The 23,505-nt window shown below is 40.1% G+C and overlaps 1 protein-coding gene and 1 long non-coding RNA gene across 2 annotated transcripts in view; one reads left to right on the top strand and one right to left on the bottom strand.

The window, feature by feature from the left end:
- The window catches only part of LOC147584638 (uncharacterized), a 57,339-nt gene extending 37,519 nt beyond the window's left edge, over window positions 1-19,820 (top strand). Inside the window, exons 2-3 of the long non-coding RNA XR_015251885.1 lie at window positions 16,886-17,041; window positions 18,785-19,820. This is a non-coding gene — a long non-coding RNA (uncharacterized LOC147584638). The remainder of the gene's footprint in view (window positions 1-16,885; window positions 17,042-18,784) is intronic.
- The window catches only part of LRTM3 (leucine rich repeat transmembrane protein 3), a 31,519-nt gene continuing 9,639 nt past the window's right edge, over window positions 1,626-23,505 (bottom strand). Inside the window, exon 4 of the mRNA XM_086708482.1 lies at window positions 1,626-23,340. Coding sequence (XP_086564608.1) covers window positions 1,695-23,340 — 21,646 coding nt within the window. The 3' untranslated portion in view covers window positions 1,626-1,694. The remainder of the gene's footprint in view (window positions 23,341-23,505) is intronic.

Genomic DNA, 23,505 nt, shown 5'->3' with positions numbered 1-23,505 from the left:
TATGTTACAAAATAGTTACCTTGTGGAGATATAGAAAATATTCATAGATAAAATTATATGTCTGTGATTTGTGTCAAAATACTCATGGAGAAGTGGACGAGAAGTAGATAAGGCAGGTTTGGCTCCAGGTTAAAGTTTGAGGGCTAGGTGAAGGGTACCTAGAAGTACATCATACTATTTTGTTTTCTTGTGTATGTGTGTGTGCGTGCTCAAAATTTTCTATAATAAGTACTGATATATTCCATCTGATTGTCAAACCCCACGGACATAACTCATATCAGATACCAAGACTCTCATATTGATGAAAAAATCTACTGTATGGTTGTAGGGCCTGTCTTCAGAGTTAAAGTCCTTTTTATTGTTAAATATCAACAAGTGAAATAATTTCATTATTTCTATTGCTAACATTAAAACTTGTGTGTAAATTGTATAAAACTATGTACTTTGCTTAGTAAAAAAAAATGGAATGCTTTCTAATTGTTTCTTCTATTAATCATGCCCAAATATTCCAAGTATAGTAAATATATGTTTTAAAAAGATCAAGTAGCATTTATAATAAAGGAGGCATTGCTATTCCTGGCATTAATGTAATGGTGATATGAAAAACTGTCATCTGTCTTGTCATTTAATAATAAAATGATTGGCATTATGGAATATTTATGAGCCCCCACTCCCAAATTTATTTTCTGAATGAGACCCGTACTTTATTCACATACTAGGAATAAGCCAGTACAAAATACATTTTTAAAATATTCACTTGTTGCTAAAATTCTTGCTGCCCCACCCCCACCCCAATGCCACCGATCTGTAGTGTTCTCCCCCCAGCCCCTGGGTTGACCTGGGTTTTCTGGACCTCCTGCAAGAGTTCAAGCAGGGGTCATCAGCCCCAAGGGCAAAGGTAAGGTCTGCTGTTGGCATTACAGTCCAGGTTCTCAGTCACCTCCACCATCAGGTGAGCCTGCTGTGCCCCTGAGCCAGGGGACCTGAAGCCCAGGGCGGTGAAGTGTGTGTGCAGGCAGTGGTAGGAAGGCGGGAGTACAGGTACACTGGGAGGTAGTCTCCCTTTCCCTGGTAGTGCTGCAGAATCGCTTCCTGCCCCTCCCGGAGGATGTTCCTGCACAGTGGCAATGCTCCGGAGCGAGCGCCCAGTATGATTTGATGCCCGCCCCCCTCGTGATGGCAGATGGTGATCACATGTAGGTCAATGAGCTGCTGCTGAGGTCCAGAAGGAGGACAAAGTCATCACAGGAATCTGGCTTCGCAAAATCAGCATTTACTCCCGTATTTCGTGACATCTGACATTACTGACATTACTGAACCCTCACTGCTATTTAAAAAACTCTCTCCCTCTGTGCAGTCCCAACTTTCTGGTCATTCTCTCCCAATCTCATTTATAGGCTCCATGTCCTTCAACTCATCCTCAGTCACTGGTGTGGGATAGGAAGAGAGCGTCCTCTCCTGTGCGATTATGAGGAAGGCAGCATAAACTAAAAGGAGACCCCACTGCATGGTGGGATCAAGCCCAAAGTCATCTGCTTTTCCACCCCATCCGTCCAGAACAGTTGTGCAAATCTACCAAAGAAATAAAACATTATCGGTTTAGAAGACACTTCATGAAAAGACCGTTTGACTTTATCTGATTTTATTTTTCACAGAACACCACAATAACAACCAGCTTTCAACTTCAGATGAATCTAGATATGGTTATATCCATTTGGACGAACCGGACTGAAGGACTCCAAGAGAGACCCCAAGAGCTTTTTGGATGAAGTCCATATATTGCACGAACTTGAAATCTTTGCCACCAGAGGAACTCTGAAGTTTGTCTTCTTTAAAGTTCTTGGAATAGTCCAGCGAATGGTTTGAGGCATAATCTCCAGCGAATCTGCTGGTATACAGGCATAAAAAAATGGCTGGTTTTGTTTGCTTTCAGAATGGAAGTAGACATCCTCTTGATGAGGCTTTGATGGTAACTTAGGTTTGCTTGCATAATGATTCAATCTTTCTGACTCATAATTACATACTTTTTTCTTTCTTGTGCATTTCTCTTTATTCTGTGTATAACTGTAATCACACTCCCAATGAAGGTTGTTCTTTCGAAATAAATCCAACTTTGCCTTCTTTCTTTCTTTGCTTTCAAGATGACTGTAAGGTTTGCCTTGGCTTTTTGCAAGATGTAATTTGATATTTGATTCCGTTAAGGGAGCTAAAGAGTAGGTGGTTCTGTGCCCTGCAGACCATGAAGACTTCCCTTCACTGAATGGAACAGAAGATGAGCTAGATGGAACGTCTACAGTATTTAATGAACCATAGCACAACCAGTCAGGAAATGGCGTTGTGTCAGATGACCCGTATTTCCTGCTTTTGTGGGATTTATAAGAAGGTGTCACAATTGAGGAATGTTTTCTACAGCCTCTGACACCATGATGGGAACCTGAATATTCCCTGTAAAATGGTTTCAAATTAGTTTTGCTTTTTCTCATCTTGTAGAGATTTTCCAAAGGAATGCCTTTCTGTAATTCAAACAGAATGTTTTGGGATTCCTGACTTAAATATGGGTTTGCTTCTAAGAACATACATTCTTTGCTCCCATATACTTCAAGAGCTGAGCATGCCTCCAAGTTGGCTAGACTCTCAATATTTGTCTGACTCTCAGCAGAATCTTCAGAAATCGGAATTGAATGGGAATCAACTAAATGGGGAGCACTTTCCTGAGTCTTTGGATCAAAATATTTATACGTATTTGTTTCTTGAAACCACCCATGACATTGTTTATCTTTTTCTGGAGTCACATGAGACTTTAACTCTGAAAGAACTGTACTATCTTTCTGAGCTGTGGCCTGTTGATCAGCGTTAGAAGTGCACACATGGGTTGGCTTGAGGAATTTTTTCATCAATGATGAGTTTTCATGGGGACTTTGCTTTTTGGAAGAGATGTGCTGTACTAACGGTTCTGTGTCAATGCAAAGACCACCACCGCTTTCTCCCCTGTAATCTCTATTTTTACAAATTGCAACTGTGTTTAACTTCAGGATATGTTTGGGAAGTGCATTTGGTTTAGGGAACATACTTTTGACTGGAAGCCCCAGGAGAAAATGAAGGTATTTGTATTGCAAATCAAGATCTATTTGATGAAGAGATTTTTCCTCGAAAAGTAACAAAACTTTGTTTTTTCGTTTTGGTACTTTGGTACCAGAACTAACAAATTTAGATAAAGGTTTCTTTGTATTCTGAGCATTGGCCATTGTGTAGGATTCTCTTACAATTCTGGGAAAGGCTGTCATTTGAATCTCTAATGTTTTTATAGAAAAGTGTACGAAAAGTTTGTCTTTTTCTTCTGCTGAGTAGTTTGGAAGAATAGGAGTCAATGGCATCTCATTAGCAGAAGTCGCTGAAGATGCTCCACTTTCTAGCTTTCTAATACTCTTTTGGTTTGCAATGATCTCTTTGCCGTCACTTGAAACATTGACAATCAATGTCTTCATACAGCGGACAGGAGGTGAATCCTTGGGGTATTTCTGATTTAAATTAGGTTCTGTAGCATCAATCCCTTCTAGAGACAAAAAGCACATTTTTTTATGTCTTGGATATAGCCTCCAACTGTTATGTTCTGAAATAGACTGTTTTAGATAAAAGTTGAAGTTGTGGAAAGATTTTTTTGCTATCTCTGGTATCAGATTCAGTTTTATTTCAAACGCTTTTGACTCTAAATGATTAGTGAGCTTATTGTTTTCTTTGGGAAGAAGACGTTCCAAAATGAGTTTTGGCTGCAATTTGGGAGGTTTTGTTGTGGATGTTGTATCTGAACTTCCTGCAAAAGATGGTGACTTCCAAGCATCAGGCTTATGAGCTTTTATTTTTTCCAGTATATCCTCACAAATTTCGTCCTGAATCATGTTTTTTATCTGGGATTCCAAGATATTTTTAACTGCTTCATAAAGAGGAAGTAAACTTTCAGCACTTGTCCTTTCTGCCACTACTTTTATTTCATTACTTTTAACTTGGGATGGTACAGGCCCACTTCCTGGAAAAGTTTTTTGTTGCTGGACCTTTGGTGTCGTCGTGTCCTGGATAGGTTCACTCTGATCCCCCTGTTTTGGTGGCGAGGCACACCCCATGATATCGAGTAGTTCAGCCCCATGTTGTGTTTCTTCTACTCCTGGGGGGGAAATATTCATGCTTAGGGTACTTTCCATGTGGGTTTCTACACTGTCCTTTGGCTCATCAGACATGAGTGGACACTCTGTGGGCGTCAGAATGGGTTTTGGTGCCTTTTCTTCTTCCTCAGTCATAAGCAAGTAGGGTTCCTTTATGATCCTTGAGCTATCAAGCCCTGGAACAACGTTTTCTTCTTTTGTTTGTGGAATCAAAATGTTTTCCTTTGCTTCACGGCTGAGGTTTGTTTCTGATTTTGACAGTGGGGGGAAGGGAGGACACCCTTCTTTTACAATGCTTGAGCTATTCCTCTTAATGTCACTAGTGCTTGGTGATTTCTGTTGGAATTCAGAAAGACAGAGTATCTTTTCTCTTTCTAGGTTTGTCTCAGATTCTGCTGTTTCTTCAGTCTGAGATGAATTCACCGTGGAAATAGAAAGATTTCTGATACATATTCCTGAAGTATCTTCACGCCACAAAACTGTTTTCTTTGGTCCGCTGAAGTCATACTCTAATTTCTTTCTATTGCTTGGAATACCACGTCCTGTGTTATTAAGAATCTGTGAAATTGGGTGGTTTTGGATTTTCATAGTTAAATATTTGGGGCTCAGTTCTCTCTTCAAATCTGCTATTGTTAATCTGCCTTTCCGGCCTTCAAACTTGAGAGAAAGAGGAATGTAGGCATAAAATGAATCCAGAATATGTTTTTGAAACATTTTTCGTGGCTGAATATTTTGTTTTGCACCAGGGACTTCTAGGTCCTTTTTATGTTTTTGCTTGATTGGGCAGCTGTTTCCTATACGAGTGATCACCTGAGTGTTAATTTGAGACTCCTCTGCCTTTGGAGATGGAGTGTTCCCATTTACAACATTATTTGTGTCCCTTTTTAAGTTCTCCTCTAGACTGACAATGATGTGTTTGTGCATTTCTGTTTTGTCCTTTTCCAGACAGATAGCTATGTTTGTGTCTATTTTTAATTCCCCTTCTTCCAGTTCTAATGTTTTTTGCTCCAGATTTATAATAGTACTGGTGTCCATTTTATTTTTTCCTTCCAGATCTTCAGATTGAGCTGGAAAAGTCCAGTGGGAGGGAAGAGGCTTCTGACATGATTCTAGAATGCATTCCTTTTGTTCTGGCACCAGCAATGCCTGCTCTTTTTTCCCTCCGAGGGTATCAAACACTGTAATACCCACATGTGTTCCTGGTAGTATTTGTATTCTGGGGTACACCATAGTTTGCTTGCATACATCTGTTTCCAATTGCGTCTTCTGCCTTCCATCTTTAAGTGGGAGTTTAAGAGAAAGGCTGGAATCCAGGCAGGTCTCATGTCCCCTTTCAGACTGTAACACCACTTGCTTTTTCACAACAATCTCTTGTTCTTCTATAATTGGGAGAGTATCTGACTCTGTGATATTCATTTTCTCAAGCGATCCCTTTGTCTGTAGGGCTAATGCTTTGGAAGAGGGCATTTTGCTCATTTTATCATGATTTTGTACCTCTTTCTCTGGCTTATCAGATGTGTATGAATTTCCAGATCCTGGAGATGCCTTGGATAACGTTTTTTGTTGGGGGGCATCTTGCTCTGAAACAGAAAATCCTTTTGCACGTACAGGGGTACCAAATGTGACATATATTTCCTTGGATATTTTCCTTGGTGGTGAAACTAAACTCTTAGGACTCCTTTTATGGTTTAAATCATCCATTATTTCAGTTTCTTTCTTCAGGTTGGCCATCTTAGCTGGATCCATTGTGGGGTAGGAAAGAAACGTAGTAAAAGTTTCTGTTTTGTATTTTTCTGGTCGAGCCTCTTGCCCTGTAAAGAAATATTCCAGCCTTTTCCCACTTATGGTACCAAATCCTGTTAAATAAATGTCCTCATGCTGTGAATTTAAAACTAACAGACTCAAGTCTCCTTCAGATTTGACTCGTGGAGGTTCATTCCTTCGCTGTACACTGACCATGAAGTTGGATGTCCACTGTTGCACTGTCTCTTCTTGTGGCACAGAGTGTTTGACTTTCTTCACAACGATTTCACTATCACCAGCAACTAGCTCTGTAATTGCTGTTTTCTGGGTATCTGATGATTCCTGGAGATTTTGCTGGAAAGGAGAGGATCCTGTAGCTCCTGGTACATCTTTGTCTATTTTGTTCCCTGAGTCTAGATAAAGGGCAGGTGCTGATGGGATGGAAAGAAAAGTCCTTGTCAGAACTATAGGTAGCTCATCTTCACCTTTGCACATATTTTCCTTTTGTTCTTTAATATTCAACACAAATTCCTTTGTGTTAAAGATATGGGAAATTGATGAAATCCTGGCCTCTTTGCGATGCATCCTAATCCTCATATCAACTGTTTTCACTTCATACTTTTTTTCTTTCTGTGACATATGTTGTTTTCTTTCTCTTACATCACGAATTGCCCCTGCACCTAATAATGCTGAAAGCATGCATGGAAGTAGAGAGGGCCTTCTAATTCCAAGCATTTTTTCATTTACTTGTGTACCTTTATCTAATGTAGGGTTAGCTGAATGTTTGGAAACATAAATTTTTCTGAGCACTGTACAGGGTGGTTTACCTTGACCGTCATGTTTCTTTGGTTCTTGCCCTCCAATGATTAGATGCAATTCTGTTCTATGGAGCATACGTGAAGGAGGTGATTTCTTTGACTTCAAGATTATATCTGTGATATGCGCCATACTTTTCATATTTGTTTTTTCTCTGTCCTTCTCCTCTTCCTGAGGCATACATTGTTTTGCATTTTGACTATCTTGCAAGACATCACCACCGATTGCTTCTGTATGTACTATTTCTCTGGCATTTGATACTCTCTGCACAACAGACCTTGTAGCTACTAACATTTCATCATCTACCTGTATTTCTTTATCCAATTGGAGGAGAGGGAGAGACAAAGATGGAGAGGAAGTGTTGGCCAGAACCACACCTGGTTCATCTTTACTTCCTTGTATCTTCTTTTCTTGATGTTTGGGGAACACGAGGTTTACTGTTTCTACTTCACCCCCCTCCTTGTTCTGGGGCATCTGATCTTTTCCTTTTTGTGGACTGATTAAAATATCTCTAGCAGTTGGCTCTACACTTTCCACATCTTCAGAATCTGATGATTCCTGGAAGTTGACTGGGGAAAGAGAGGATCTTGTTAATATGGCCATTCTCTTTTTCTCACATCTGGGATTCTTGTAAAGGTGAAGTAGGGAAGATCTACAAGTACAAGTACAAGTCTTAGTTGGTATTGTACCACCTGGCTCACGCTGACCTTCCTGAGCCATTCCCTCTTGGTCTTTAGTTTTCCACGGATGGTCACTTAGATTGTATCTAAGTAAAATAGGTGATCTCTTTTCTTTTAAATGCCTATCACTGGGAGCCACTGTACTATTCATCTCCACGTTTTTCTCTCCATCTCTCACTTCTTTCTGTAACGTATGTTCTTTTAATTCTTTTACATCATTTGAAAGTTCTCCATCAGTTGTTTCTGCATATGCTGTTTTCACTGCATCTAGTGATTCCTTGGACTGTAGTTGTGGGAGAGGCACATTTGTAATTCTTATCATGTACCCCTCTCCTGTTTTGCCAAAGTTAAGATATGGTAGAGTCAGTAAAGAAGTACAGATGTTTCCCAGATTTTCAACGAGGTCATTTTTCTTTTTCTGCATCTTTCTCTCTTGCTCTTTCATTTTCCACTGCAATTTTTTGGTATCTAGTATATGTGAAAGGGGTACTTCCTTTGCCTTCAGAGCCATACATCTTGGGATCATTTTGTCTTCAATATCTATTTTGAGTCTATCCTTCTCTTTTAACTCACCATAAAATGACTTAGTATATGCTTCTTTGCCTGAATTGGATGGATCCTGAATCTTTGATGGTGGAAAAGTGAAGTGTGTTTTTTCTAATGTGTCTTCCTTTTCATTCATTTGCCCGTCCCATTTCAGGCAAGATGGAGAAGGCAAGGAGGCACAGGCTTCCTTCAGAACCATTTCTGGTTCACTTTTGCCTTCTTGCACTTCTTTCCCTTGCTCTTTAATATACAAAGGTAGTCTCTTTCTACTGGATAGATGTAGAGGTGAGGATATCTCTGCTCTCAAAGTGATTATTTTTGGGAATCTTCTACCTTCCCCATCTTTTATTTTTACTCTGTTCTTTACCTTTGTATATGGCATAGGCTGATTAATTTTTATTGTTACATCGAAAGAGCCAATGCCCTCATTGGAATCTGCATGTCTGGTTTTTCCTGCATCTGATGACTCAGGGCACAGCAATTGTGAAGGAGAGCATCCTATCATTGCAAGCGAGTCCTTGTTTTCTTTGGTTCTTGTGTCCAAACTGTGGTGAGGTGGGGAAGGTGTGGAAGGAGGAGTTTTTGTCCGAGCCACATCAGGGTCAACTGTTCTTTGCTGCTCTTGTTCTACTTTCTCCATCATGCTCCACTGTGGTTCCTTTCTGTTGTTCAAAGCACTGTGCTCAGTAACCCTGAACACAGGAGGAGGTGGTGATATCTTTGCCTTACAATCTGTGCCACTGGGCCGCATTGAGCCATCTGTGGCTTCTGTTTGTACTCTGTTCCTTTCTTCCTGTCGTGGGTGTTGTTCTTCTTTTATCACATGGCTATCAGATGACTCTGTAGGTGCCACTCGCCCTGAAGGCAATGATTCTTGGAGCTCAAGATGTGGCACATCATTTCTTATTATTCCTGGCTCACCCTCCTCATCTTTTATTGTGTCCCACTTAAGATGAGTTGAAGAAGTGATGAAAGGATGAATTCTGCTCAGAAGCACAACAGTGTCCTCGTTATCTTCTTGCCCCACTTCCCCTTGTTCTTTGATGTTGACTTGCAGTTTCTTTGTTTTGAGTATAAGGAAAAGGGGTGATTTCTTTGCCCTCAAAGCTATGTACCTGGGGTGCATTATGTCTTCCTCAAAAGTATTTGCTTTCTCCTCTTCTGTTTGTGTCATGTATTCTGTTCTTTTTGAACTGCTTGCGATGCCATTCAAAGATGGTACTGTATATTTTAATTCCTCGGCATGTGATGATTCCTTGTGCCATGAGGGTGGAAGAGAGGGTCTTGTTACTCCTTCTTTCTCTTCCTTGCCTCCTATACCTTTGTTTAACTTAAATGGAAGTAGAGAAGTTCTTGTCAGAAGCTTATCTAGTTTGCTTCTTTCCTGTAGGTTTCCTAATTTTTCCTTCATTTTTGTCTGTACTTCTACAATTTGGGAGCCACAGCTCCCAGAGGTATAGAGTACATGTGGGAGTGGTAATACCTTTTCCTTGGAAGTTGTGCCTTTGGGATACATTAGATATTTCATATTTACTATTTTTCTTCCATCTTCTCCTTTCCCTGGCTCATACTCTTGCACTACTCTTAGATCCTTTGAGATATCATCCCCAGTTGACTTTGTATATGCTGTTTTCCCTGCCTCAAATGATTTCTGTAACAGTAGTTGTGAAACAGCAGGTCTTGTTATTCCTTGGCTGTCTTCCTCTCCTTCTATTCTTGTGTCCAATTCATGGTGACTTAGAGAAGATTCAGAAGCCCCGTGTGTGGGCAGAACCACTTCCCGTTCACCTTTACCTCCTCCCTCCATTCTCCCCTGCTCTTCACTTTCCGGATCCACGTTCACCTGCTCTTTAAGATCCGGTGGTATGTCCTGTGAAAGTGCTTGCTTTCTTTTTAAATCTTTATCTTTTGGATGCATCACGTCTCTCTCAGCTGATATCTCTACATCACTCCCTTCTTTCTGTGGCACATAGTCTTTTGCTTCTTGTACATCACTTGCGGCATGGTCATCAATGGACTCTTTATTTGCTTTTTTCACTGCATCTGATGATTTCTGGTGTGATAGTTCTGGAATACAGTATCTTGCAACTTCAGTTAGAGAGTCTGCTGTTTGAATTCTTGTACCCAACTTTAAATGAGAAGGAGCAATTATGCAAGGGCTGGTATTGCTCACAAGGACATTTGGTTCATCTTTAATTTTTTGTACCTTTGTCTCTTGCTCTTCAATATCCAGCTGGGTTTCCTGTGAAATTGGTGATTTCTTTTCCCTGAAAGGTATGACTTCTTCCTTTTTTACTCTCTCCTCTTCTTCCTGCATTATATGCTCTTTGGCTTTATTTATGTTGCTTGAGATATCACCATAAACAGACTCTTTGTATGCTATTTTTTCTATATCTGATGACTCCTGGAGTTCTGGTTGTAGAAAAGAGGACCTTCTTTTTATTAGCCTGGTTTCTTCCCCTGTTATTCTTATGTCCACTTCTGAGTGAGATGGAAAAGAGACGGAAATACAAGATGTGTTCCGAATCCCAACTTGATTATCTTTACGTTCCTGCATGTTTTTCTCATTTTCTTTGATGTTCAACTGTAATTCCTGTGTGATTCGAGACTGTTTCACTTTCAAAGCTATTCTTTTGGGTTGCATTATTTCTTCCAAAGCCATTTCTACTCTATCTCTCCGTGGCACATATTTTGCTTTTTTTATACTGCTTAAAATATCATCAGTTGGCTCCTCACGTACTCCCATTGCATCAGATAATTCCTTGAGTGTCAGTGATGGAAGACAAAATCCTGCGATTCCTCGCATGAGGACCTCCTTTATTCCAGGCATCCGTTCCAGGTGCGGTGAAGAAGGAAAGGAAGCATGGTGTTTATTCTGAACCATGTCTAGATCACTTTTATCTTTCTGCATCGTTTCCTCTTGTTCTTTGTTATTCCACTGTGGCTCTTTTCCATGCAGTATATATTTAAAAGGTGTTTTCTTTCCTTTAAAAGTGACACATTTGAGGCCCATGATGTCTTTCACATATACTATATTTTCTCCATCTTCCTTTTTTCCCTGTGGCAAATGTTTTGATTCTATTACACGGCTTAAACTATCTCTATTAATTGACTTTGCAAATAGTGTTTTCCTGACACTTGATGATACCTGGGACTTTAACGGTAGAAGGCAGCTCTTTAGTATTCCAGACTTACCTTGCCCTACTTTTATTCTTGAATTCACATCAGTATGTGGTAGAGATGGTAAGGAAGCACACAAGCTTGTCGGTTTCATACATGGTTTACCTTTACCTATCCGCACCTTGCTGTCTTGTCTTGTAATGAACGAGCCAATTTGTTCTGTACTTGGAATGTAATCCATGGTGCTAACTACTTCTTTTGATGCCTTCTCTTTACATGGCATCTTGCTCTGAAATATGTCCCTCAAAGAGTGAGAAGCAGGTTTTGGAGAAATCTGGTGTATACATTCTGGTTGCTTTTCTTCTTTTCCCTCAACAGGCAAGCCAATTCCTTCTGTATTTGAAGTGTGGTACATTGGAGCCTTTAATGCTTCCTTTACACATGGCAATTTCATCTGAAGGACATCTGTCAAGGAATAAGAAACAGATGTTGGAAGAGCCTTGCATGTACTTTCTTTTTGAGGTTCTTTTCTTCTCCTGTTGTGCAAGTCAACTCCTTCTGAGCACGGAGGTTGGTCTACTGGAGTATCTGCTTTATTTGATGCTTCATCTACCACTGAACTCAAAACTTTTGAACTCCTTCCTTTCGCTGAGACATTTTTCTTTAGCTTATTATTATGGAGTCGATGCACTATGCATGAAGAAATGGATTCCAGAATATTTTTTTTATTCTGGTTAGACCTATGTAGTTGCTTCGCCTTCAGTTTTCCAGAAAAAATCATTTTCTTTTCATTTAATCTCAATGGACTATCAGTTACCTGTGATTGCTCTTTTCTCCATGGATTTACATATAAATTTATAGGAATGCTTACATCTTCCTTCCTTGTATTTACCACCTGTGTTATCTGGAAATGATTATCCCTATTTGGGCAAGATACAGAATCCACAGTACTTTCAGGAATGTCATCTGGCTCCATCTCTCCTTTCTGCACTGCAGATATATTTTGCTGGGCCACCAGATTGGTGTAAAGAAACTTCTGTCCTTTTGAGCCTTGGAAGATATCAGTTTCTTCTATATCTTCTCTTCCCAATAGATGTGAAATATTTTTTTTGCTGGTGTACATCTCTTCCTCAGCTACCTTTCCTGTGTTTTCCAAACGAGAAGGTTCCATAATGGGGTAGGCAACAGACCCCAGATTTGTCATTGAAACACTTCCTTGTTTTGGCAATTCTTGCTCCTTGCAAGTCTTCTGTTGAGAAGCATTCAACTCTGTAAGAAATATATTCTGTCCTTTTGAACTTAATGAAGCATCGGTTTTCTCTGATACTTGTCTCCCCGATGGAATTGAAACCGAACGTTCAACCATGTCTATGTCTTCTTCCTTCACTCTTTGTGCAACAAGGAATTCACATCCTGTAAGTTTTTTAACTCTTGGGGCATCGAACCTAGGGTAATTGATATCCCTCTTCTGGGAAGATAGACCAGGGTATACTTCTCTTTCCAACGTTACTCCTATTTTCATGGGGTCAAGCTCCTTCTTCACTTGTTGGCCAATCACTAACTGTTCTCTACATTGAGGGAGAATGTCTAGTAAAAGAGTTTGGTGATTTTCTTTTTGTGCTCTAATGCATTGTTTCAGTGTTTTGATATTTCTTGATATAGTATTCTTAATATCAGTGGACTCTGAAGATGACATTTTTCTTTGGCTTAGTGATTTCTCTAGCTTTCGCTGGGGAGGAGTGTAAAGGGGCTTTCTTGGCCTGTCTTTCTCCCTTTTTACTTCTGTAAACTGTTTAATTTGAGATGGACCAGATCCAGAATCACAAATAGTGCTCAGAAGTAAATCTGTTACAGTTTTATCTTGCCAGAACTCCCTCTTCTGCTTCTTCATGTTACATGTCTGTTCCTTTTTGTTTCTTCTGGTCCTACATCCTATAGTATGACACAGCTGGGAAACAGGTAGCTTCTTTGCTTTCAATTTTACCCGTTTGGTATGCATACTATTTTTCACATCTGCTGTTTTTGCCATAGCTTTATGTTTTACGATTTGAAGATACACAGGTGTGCAGGCATAAGCAGAGCTAGCATTTGCTTTGTTTAGGGCATTTCCCTTTTCAGAAGACTCTTCAGAGATACCCCAGGTACTAGGTGATGGCTCCATTTTTATGTGTGAAAAAATAGGCATGGAATCATATACGGATTTGAGGTCCACACGTAATACAGTTTTCTCTCTCTTCGTGCCTATCTTCTTTTCCTGTCGCTCATTATTGCTTAAAGCAGCACGACTGGTAGCATGAAGCGGTTGTGAAATCACTAGCCCTTCGGTTGGCAGCTCTCTATGTGTTGGCTGTGTGTGATGGAACTGTGATCCTCTGTCAATCCCTGTTTTCAATCTGCTCTGCCTTCTAAGGTCAGGGGTATCCGGTGTGAAGTCAATGGTATTTGGAAATGTATTAGCCACATTTTTATCCTGCCTCATCTGTTTCATTTTCGTTTTTAAATTGGATCCAGGTTTATTCCTGTATTTTGTGGTAAACTGCCTTCTGATCTTAAGTATTTGTGAAATTGCCGGCTCCTTTTTCTTCATAATTGAACAGTTGATATTCAAGGTGATTTTCTCTTCTAATAACTGTACTGTGTTTTTCTGGCTTTCAGGGTCAGATAAAATAGGTGTGAAGAAGTCTAAAGGCCCCAAGAAAGTTGTGGCAGAGTTTCCCCCTAACTCTGCCTTTTCTTCTGTAGTATGACCACGCAGATTTTTGTGAAGTGTTCTGTTATATATGGTGCTCCTTGCTATTGTATCGAATGAGTGTTTATCAGTCACTATCTTGGATGGTGGAATCTCAGTTCCCTCAGCAGCAGGGAGTGACGCCTCTACAACACTTTCAATCCACTGTCTCCCTTTCATCTTGTACTGAAATGTGCACCCCTTTTTCTTTCTATGGCTTCCTGTAATACACCTTGTGGTATTAAGCAATTGTGAACTTGGTCGTTTCTTTGCCTTCAAAGTTACATGCTTGGAACTTACTATACTTCTCTTGCTTACAAACTCGAATGCATAGCTCTGGCTTTTGGGTACAGATGAATCAAGGCTGGAAAAATCTGAAGGTTTTAAGACTGTTCTCACTAAGTCATTTTGATTCCATGCCTTCTTCCCTGAGATAGGACTATCCCAATGTCTCCTAGGATTTCCATCCCATAGAGTGCCACATTGTATTGAAGTGGTCTCTGATTTCCTTGCTTTTGGCAATGGAGTCTTTACACGTTCCATACATTTTATTCCTTCTTGAGTAGAAAGACCTTTTTTCTCTGTTTCAACTTGAAGAAAAGTCATCATGTGTCTAGAAACAGGCTCCGAAACGGTTTCTCTAAAGCATTCTTCTTGTCTCATCTTTTGTGCTGTCCAAGGCAAATTCCAAGTCCTTCTGACTTCTGAATTATTCAGTTCAGATGTTGATTGGGAAGAACCAGGATTTTTCATTTGATCGGCGCTGAAGCGGTGGTGTTGCCCACAGTGTGGAACTGAATCCAATAACATTCTTTGGATATTTTCCTCTTCCTTTTCATGTTGCACATTCATTTTCATTGTCTTGCTTGATCTGTTTTGCATATTAGTTGAGCTGGCCTGGTTCCATGCTTCCCTATCACATGGTGATTTCCTTCGCTTTGCAGGGATATGGCTGTGCAGATTTACTCTTAGTTGATCTGTCTCTGCTTTTGATGTGCTCTTCATTTCAATATCTATTTTGTTATCAGCTGAAACAGGTGTGGGAGACAAAAATGCATTAGCTATACTTTTATTTTGTTGCTTGTCTTTTATTGAAGATTTTAAGTTGCCGTCCTGTTCCTTTCTACAGTAGAGATTATCATGCTCAGTGATATGAAGCATCTGTGAACAAAGCGGCTTCTTTGCCTTCATGGTTACACATTTGGGACCCGTGAGATTTTTCCTTCCTGGAGACTTTAATACCTTTTCCTGCCTTATAAAGTCAGAGAAAACGGATGTTGTGGACGTTGTTAGTAAATCTCTTTGCAACTCTCTATGTTTTCTGGCAATGCAACCACTCATTTTCCTCCTAGAGCTTCCATCACCAGGATCTCCAAGCACTGAGTTTCCCGATTTGGTAGGCGGAATATTTTGATCAACTCTGTGCTTCACTACTTTGTGAGTTTTTATGCCTTCCCCCTTGTCTTCAGGTCGTAGGGAAACTGCCATGTGAACATCCAGCTTCCTTGCAGAGCTCGCATCAGATTTGGCACTACACTCTGCTCCATCAGTTGAAAAGTAGTCCAACAGTGCTGTCCCTGATTTTGGACATGGAATCTTTTGACCGAGTCTATGTGGTATGTCTTTTTGTGGTGGGATGTTCTTCCTCAGCTCTTGAATGTGAAGTGGAATCAGAGGAGGACAAGTAGACTCCAATTTATTTTCTGAAACCACTGTCTGTTGCTGTACTTCCTGCTCTGTAATAAACATATTTTGATCTTTTCTCCTTCCTGTACTACACAGGAAATGTAGACCTGCCTCAAATAAAACTCCAAAACCCTCTCTTTCTTTCCCACTTTGCCATCTTGATTCTGATGTGCTGCTTGAGTTGCTCCCATTATTAGAGGAATATGGACACAGTTTTTCCCCTTCATGTTGTTCTAGCTGTGAAATACTGCTTTTATTCCTTAATGGGTCTTTCTTTGCTTTTATTTTTTGATGCGTTTTGATGGCAGGTGAAACGGGTGTATGTGAAAGGTAGGTATTCATAAATATATCTGACATACCTTGAGATATTTCTGGGGCCATGTTTTCCAAGACGCAGTCCTGTTCCTTTCCATGGCTAAGAGCTGTAGACCTAGCGATGTGGATCGTCTTTAAAATTGATGCCATCTGTGCTTTCCCCGTTCTAGATTTGGGGATTTGTGGTGTCTTTCTCCACCCTCTAAAATCAGATGAAGCTAGAGTGGTGAAATCCAAAAACTTCAAGGTTCTCCCTTGTAACTCCTTTTGCAATCTTCTCTTCCCTTCTGGAGTAGATCTAGCAAGTTCCTTTCTAGGGCCTCTTTCAGATGGGATGTCACTCTGTGTTGTAATAATTAAAGATTCACGAACAGATTTCCCTAGCTCCGGAGATAAAAGCTTTGGGCTCTTTGCATATTGCAAGCCTTTCTGTGCTTTCGTTCTTTTTGGTAGCTTCTCAACTGGAAGTGAATTCAAGATAGTGCAGGAAACACAATGCAACACGCTTTGTGTGAAAAGTGTTTGTTGCTGCTGCTCCTGAGCTGTGTTAAGTGGTTCTGGGATTTTTTTCCTTGCTGAATTCTCCAGTTCTAGTTCTGATCTCACACAGCGAGGCTCCTCCATTTTACCAGTGATGGAACTGAAGTGCTGAGAACTCCGTGGGGCTGCTTCTTCACGTTGGCCTTTGACCTCCTTCATGCCCCTGGAGGCACGGCCCCTCTTGTCACTGGAAAAGGCCCCGCTGGCTCTCTCTCCATCTGGTGACAGCTCTTGCTGTTGCCGTTCGTGACTAAATCTCATTGTCCACAACACATCTGACTCTGCTTTTATTCTGTTATGCATTTTCACGTCAAGTGAAACAGGCATGGGAGAGGAGATGGCATTTAGGGTTTTGTCTGCCACGGGTTTACCTTGTTTCATCATGATACTGAAGTTGCATTTGAATTGCCTTCTATGGCTTGGAATACCACGTTTTGTGATGTGAAGTGTCTGGGAAATTGGTGGCTTTTTTGTCTTCAAAGTTACCCATTTGAGACTCATTTTCTTTCTCTTCTCTGTATATTTTAAATGGTTTCTCCTTCTTTTCAATGCAGGTAAAGCAAGTGTGGATAAATCCAAAGACTCCAAAATCGTTGCTGGAAATTCTTGTGCTAATCCTTCTTTTTTCTCTGCAATAAGATCTTCCGGTACCCCAGAGCACTTTGTATGAATTAAAAAGTCAGTGTTCTGTGATTTCAGGGTCTTTGGAGGTAAGTTTTTTAGACAACCATTCCCTGAGATACTAAATATTGTTGAAATTGGCGTTTTCCTTGCCTTCATAATTACACATTTGGGACTCATTTGATTTTTTAAGGCTCTACATGTAAATGTCTTTCTCTGCTTTTTCGATTCAGACAGATCAGGCGTGGAGACCTCCGAATACTCCAGGACAGTTGCTTCTAGATTTTTTTTAAACTCTGCATTTTCCTCTTTACCATGATGGTACAGTTCCCCCATATGGCTCCCAACACTTGGGACACCACCCTTCACTGTATCCACTAAAACTTGACCAATTAGTGAGTCCTTTGACTTTAGAGGAGGAAGCTTTGAACTTGCTATATATATTGCACCATTTTGTGGATGGTGGCTTTTCTTTGGCTTCTCTCCCAGCATGGAATCTGTAGGCTGCATTTGTTGTGGGATGTCTTGTTCTATAACAAAGAGAATTTTCCCACTTCTTTGGTTTTCTGATTGATGTAGGTCAAGCTCCTCCCTCTGGCCTGAACAGAATTTGAAATGTGTGCTGTGCTGTGAAATTACTTTTAATATCTCCTGGTCACCGGTTTCTTCCTCCTCATCTTGAACACTGTTTTCTTTGGTGTCATCTGAAGTAATATTCCCTTCCAGTGGTGATGTTGCTTGCTTTACTTGTTTAGCCCTGAGACTTCTTTCTCCTAACATATCTTTTTCTCTTTCTATCTTGTTATACGTATTAATGTCAGGGGTAATAGTCATGAAAGAATACATTCTAGCTGCCATTTTTTCTCCGTGATGCACCTCTTTCATTTTGGTTATAGGGTTACATCCCAATTCTTTTCTATGGTTTGGGCTAACAGCACTCTTGATATTGAATATGTTTGAAACTGACAGTTTCTTTGCCTTTAAAAGTCCATATTTGGTATTCACTGAGGTTTTCTTGTCTGAATATTTGAAGTTTCTCTGGGGTGTAGATAAAGCAGGTAGGCAGGAATCAAAAGTCACTGTGTCTTTCTTTTCAACACCACCAGCCTGTTCCTTTTGGTGATTTGCATCAGATGGGACACCATGTTCTCTTGCAGAAAAAATGATCTCATCATTCTTCACTTCCTCTGACTTAGGAGGTGAAAACCCAGCGTAACTCTCTAGCTCTCCAAATTGAAGCTGATCCAGTATGGGGCAGGAAGCATAACTTAAAACAGTTTGTGTACCATGCATTTGTGGTTGTACCTGAAGATTTCGACTTCGTGGTTGTTTCAGCTCCTCATCTGATTGGACAAGGTCAAAATTCTCCTTCTGATACGCATTGAATATGAAGCTTTGGCTATTCTCTGGAGCTGGTGACACTTCATGTTTTCCTTCCTTCTCTTTCCCATCTTTCATACTGTTAGATAAGGTACTCACGATATGATCCGTGCAACATACTTTTCCTCCATTTAGCAATTTCTCTTGCATTAGCTGCATATAATCCAGTCCTGTTACCCTCTGCATATCTGTCTCTACATTTAATCCGCTATTCATTTTGGTGTTGGGCAAAATAGGCACCCGGGACTGAATGATATTGAGAAATGCATCTGCTGCGTTTTTATTTTGTTGTGGCTTTTTCATTTTTGTTTTAAAATTGCACTGCTGTCCCTTGCTCTGCGTGCCATTAAGCATATGTGAAGCTGATGGCTTTTTTCCCCTAATAGTTCTATATCTGTGATTTGCTGTTATTTGCTTCCTTGCTAATTCTAATGTGTTTTCCTTTCTTTCAGATTTAGAAACAAAGGGCTCAACAGAACCAGAAGAATGCAGGCATGTCACTTGCAAATCTTTTGGTAACTCTGAATTGTTTTCCACAAAGTGAGAATCTACTACCCTTTTCGGGTTTCCACCAGATGGTAAGTCACACTCTGTCATGGTGTTGAAAATGTTATCAAATGATGAGTTCTCTGCTTTGGGAGGTGGACTCTCGGCACCCATAGGGGCTGTTATGGCATGTTCTGTTTGGCTGGGTTTCTCGAGTTCCTCGCCTTCTCTAGGAGCCATCTGGAGGCTAGTCTGCAAGGCAGTTTGTGCAAACCATGTTTGGTGCTGAGCATCTTGCTCCTGTGTTAAACTGCTCAGTGCTGTGTACTGTTCGTCAGGGTGGGTCTCCTTCCCTTGACATGCATCGGGCCAGAGATGCTGGGTATGCTGCGAAGCTGCCTCTAACAATGTTTTCTGCTCCACTTCCTCTCCCTCTTTCACTTTTTCTTCTTGGTCATGGAATGCACTACACTTATCAAAGAAATCAACATACCGTGGTCTCACTTCCTCTGCTAATTGCCCTTGCTTTAACTGAGCGTGACAGAAGCTGTTTGTCTCTCCTTGTAATCTGCTATGCATAGGAGAAAAAAGGCTACTTATAAAGTCATATACCAATCCGTTAGCTTGGTTGATCTTCTCCAACTTGGCCTTCGCCTCGGAGTCCAATTTCTTTCTATGACCTGTTCTATTAAATACTTGTGAAACTGACGGCTTCACTGTATTCGTTGGTACAGACTTGGGCTTCACTGGACATTCTGTGTGTGAGAATCGTACTCTGTTTTTATTCACTTTTGAGTGAGTTAAAACAGGCATGTGGCAATTAAAAGTCTCTGAATACATTGCTGGTAAATCTTTTGGTAGTTCTGCCTTTGTGTCTGCAAAAAAGTAACCCATTTCCCTTGTATCCTTTCCATAATCTAAAACATCACTTTCTCTTGTTTGGTTTAAAGGGTCTCCAATCACTGATTTTCCTGATGTCGGAAGAGGTATCTCCGCATCTGCAGTGCGTTTTAAGTCTGCTTGTGTTGCTAGGCTTTTCTTCATATTCTCAACATGAAATAGATCCATTATTGGGGTGTCAACAGACTCCACAAGACTTTCTCCGGATGTAACTGGTTGAGGCATTTCTTCCTCTGTTTTGAACTCCTTCTCGGGATTTGCATTCAATCTGAGGTGCCAGGGACCATGAAGGACTGCTTCTGGTCGAGCTGCTTCGTCCCCTCTCACTTCATCTTGCAATTTAGCTTCTTCTAGTGTGTTTCCAGAGTCATTTCCTTTATTAATAAAATTGGAATGCTTTTCTTCCCTTTCATGCTCTGATTCCTCTTGGTTTGGCTTGGTATGGCCGGGATTCTCCGCATTGAGTCTGCTGTGCGTTCTAATACGAGGCACAGTAGACATGTGGGGGTAAGTAACATTCACAAGCACATCAGACACAATTTTATCTTGCAGTATCTGTTTAGTTATGATCTTAAAATTGCCTCTCAATCTTCTCCTAAGACTTGGTATACCATTCCTACTGATATTAGGCATCAGTAAATTTGCTGGCTTCTTTACTTTCATAATGACAAGTTTGGGACCGAGTACCGTTTTTGCTCCTGACCATTTTCTTCTGATTTTCTGCCTTTTGAAAGACGATAAAGGAAGTGTGCGGATGATGAACAACCCCAGGGCAGCTGCAGGGAAAACTCGTTTTAAGTCTTCCTTTTCCTCCGCAATATGATCATCTGGTATCTTTCTGGGGCTTCCACCAAATGGGACATCACGTTCTGTTGTATCAGTTAAAACACCACCCACTGGTAAGTTCTCTAGCACTGTAAGAGGATTCTTCGCATCTGCAGTCTCTCTGCCTGTAGGTCTGTCCGTGATTTGCTTTACCTGAACTTGAAATGGATCCATTGTGGGGCATGGACCAGTCCCCACAATTGTTTCTGTAGAAAGAGTTTGTGGTTGTACCTCTTGCTCTTTATTTGGGTTTTTTCTACTACCTGAACTGCTCTGTTTAATTTCAAATCTGACATATTTAGGCTTCTGCCTTAGTTGCAGGCCGACCCTGAAATCTTGTTTCAGCTGTGGAACTGCTTCTTGTAAAGTTGGTTCCTCTTCCTCTCTGTCATGTTCTTGTGGCTTTTTAATACATCTCTCCTCAATGTATTTTGCATCCGATGCTTTCTTTTCATCTGGTAATTTCTCTTGCTCTACCACTGAATAACTAAACCCTGTTGTCGATGTATCTGTCTTGGCTTTTAATCTGCTCTGCATTTCCATATCAGGCGGCCCAGAAATGGTAGTGTCAGTGGCATTGTGAAACGTTGCAAATATTCTTTTATCTTGCATATTTATGTTGCTTCTGGTGTTACATTGCAGTCTCTCACTTTCACTTGGGTCATCACATTCTGTCACATGAAGGATTAATGGTTTCTTTTCCTTCATAACTGTATCTTCTGTACTCTCTTGAGTTTTTACACTTGCTACTTGCTCACTGCTTTTATGCTCTTTAGTTCCTAGTGAAATGAGCAAATTGACCTCTGAAGTCTCCAGAACAATTTCCAGGAAATCTTTTTCCTTTTGTATATTTCTGTTTGGAAAGCACCTTTGTGTTTCTGGCGAATTAGTTGATAACTCCTCTCCATTTGAAAGTGGAAGATGGGAATTCTCTGTACTTTTTAGGTCTTCCTGTGTTTTCATTCTTCTGTTTGATTCCATTTCAGGAGAGGAAGCAAATTTTTGCCAAGGTTCTGATATAGCTTCTTCTAAAGGTGCCTCATGCTTTGGAATATGCAGGTCAGATGTTTTTTTACTATTGGGGGCATGGAACTCTGCAATACCAATTTCTTTTTCTTGTGTAATTGGGTCTTTAAGAGACTGTTTATTCTTCCAGTTTTTTTCTATTAATAAAGAACAAGGTGCTTTTAATGGAAAAGTATTGACCATGAAAGACTCTTCTAGCCAGGATGGAAGTTTTGCTGAGATGTTTTTTTGTCCTTCATTTTCTCTGCCATGCTGCTTTACATTTTTAGCATTGCCTGAGGTTCCTCTTTTCTCAACAGACCCCACACAACTGACATTCTCCGCATCTAGTGACTTGTTTTGCTTCAGCAGAGAATGTCTACGTCCTGTTACACCTGGCATGACTTCTACTAGTTTTTTTCTGGAATACCTCTTAATATAAGGAGGAACAAGCTTGGAAAAGTAAAGAAGATGCAAAGCTATATCTGATACACCTTTCCTTGGATGTAATTCTTTCTTCTTAGCATTATACTTGCATCCTAACTTGCCAGGTTTTGAAGTGTGGCATACTGTCATTTGAAATACCCATGGAGTTGGTGGTTTCTTCGACTTTTGAGATGAAACTTTGCGACTAAGTTTACTTTTACCGTGTAATGCTTTTCTCCAGTTTTTCTGCCTTTTAAAGGTAAGTGAAAGAGGCACTGAGCTATATACAGAATACTGGTTTAATTCTGAAGAAGCAATTTGTTTCTGGCCCTCTGGCTTTACACTCCTTATTTGGAGCATCCCTTCTGCAAATGAATTTGGACTTACAGTTAAAACTAGAAATCTGGCATTCTTAAAAATAGCATTTTGCCCCTGCGTTAAATGTTTAATCTGGTTTGAATCTTCAAACCAAATAGGAGAATATTGGGTCTCATGTAAGTGTTTATTATCAGACTCTAAGCCCTTGATTGAATGTTGAGTCTCAACAGAATGTGGGACATTAACCAAATGTTGGCTTCTGCCCATAACTTGGGTCTGGAAGGAGTCTTGTGTGCTGCTGGAAAACGGCTTCCTAATCAAATCTTGGGGCAGAGCAAAATACCTGGCCATGATATCAGGCTGGCTGTTGACTGATTCTTGGTTGTTAACAAATTGTTGGGCTTGACTAGTAAATCTGGCTTCATGAAAACCTTGATTCTGAATAGCATTTTGTACTGGAAAAGAATCTTGTGCTTGGGTATGAATATGCATTCCAAAAGAATGTTGATTTTGAATCAAGGACTCTTGAGGTCTTGAGTATGGATAAGTAGTTTTACTCTCTAATATAGTTTTGGGTTTTAAAGGAATTTGATTTCTCACAGTTTCTTCCAGAAGTCTGACTTGGTCTCTGGAAAGAAATAAGTGGGCAGGAGGACATGGTGCCATATCTAGACCTTCACTTTCTCTAGAGATGCTAGAGCGTCTTGAAAAGTTAAAGTCAGAAGAAAATGCTGGATTTTTATTTTTGTTGGTTTTCAATATTGCAAATAATTTCCTTGATGAAAATTGTGCTGTTTCATGTTCATTTTCATATCCTCTATGGCTAAGAAAAAATTCCTTTACTTCTGAATGAAACAGTGACAAAGATGAGCTAGTCCCATGTGAAGATGGCATACGACTTTCACTAGAGTAACTTACTTGATATTTACTTTCATTAGTACCTGACCATATTACTTCATCTGTTGGTGAAACTCTATCTTCAAAGTTACCTTCCTTGTCTTCAGTTTTAAGTGATGAAGTAATTGTTCTTACTGAAAACTCATCAACTCTGAATATAAGAAAACAGTTTGTAAATGAGTTGTCATTTAAGACATATTTCAAACAAGAACTCTCTTCTAGATTTAAGGTAACTCAATAGAGTATAAGAACACAGCTCAATATAAAGATGAATTGAAAAGTCATTATTCACATTACAGAATAACTCATAACCTAG

Source organism: Puma concolor, chromosome A1 (assembly GCF_028749965.1).
Source record: "Puma concolor isolate L17-30 chromosome A1, mPumCon1.1.hap2, whole genome shotgun sequence".
Lineage (NCBI taxonomy): Eukaryota > Metazoa > Chordata > Mammalia > Carnivora > Felidae > Puma > Puma concolor.
The sequence above is the reverse complement of the archived record's forward strand: the minus strand, read 5'-3'. Positions and strand labels throughout refer to the sequence as shown.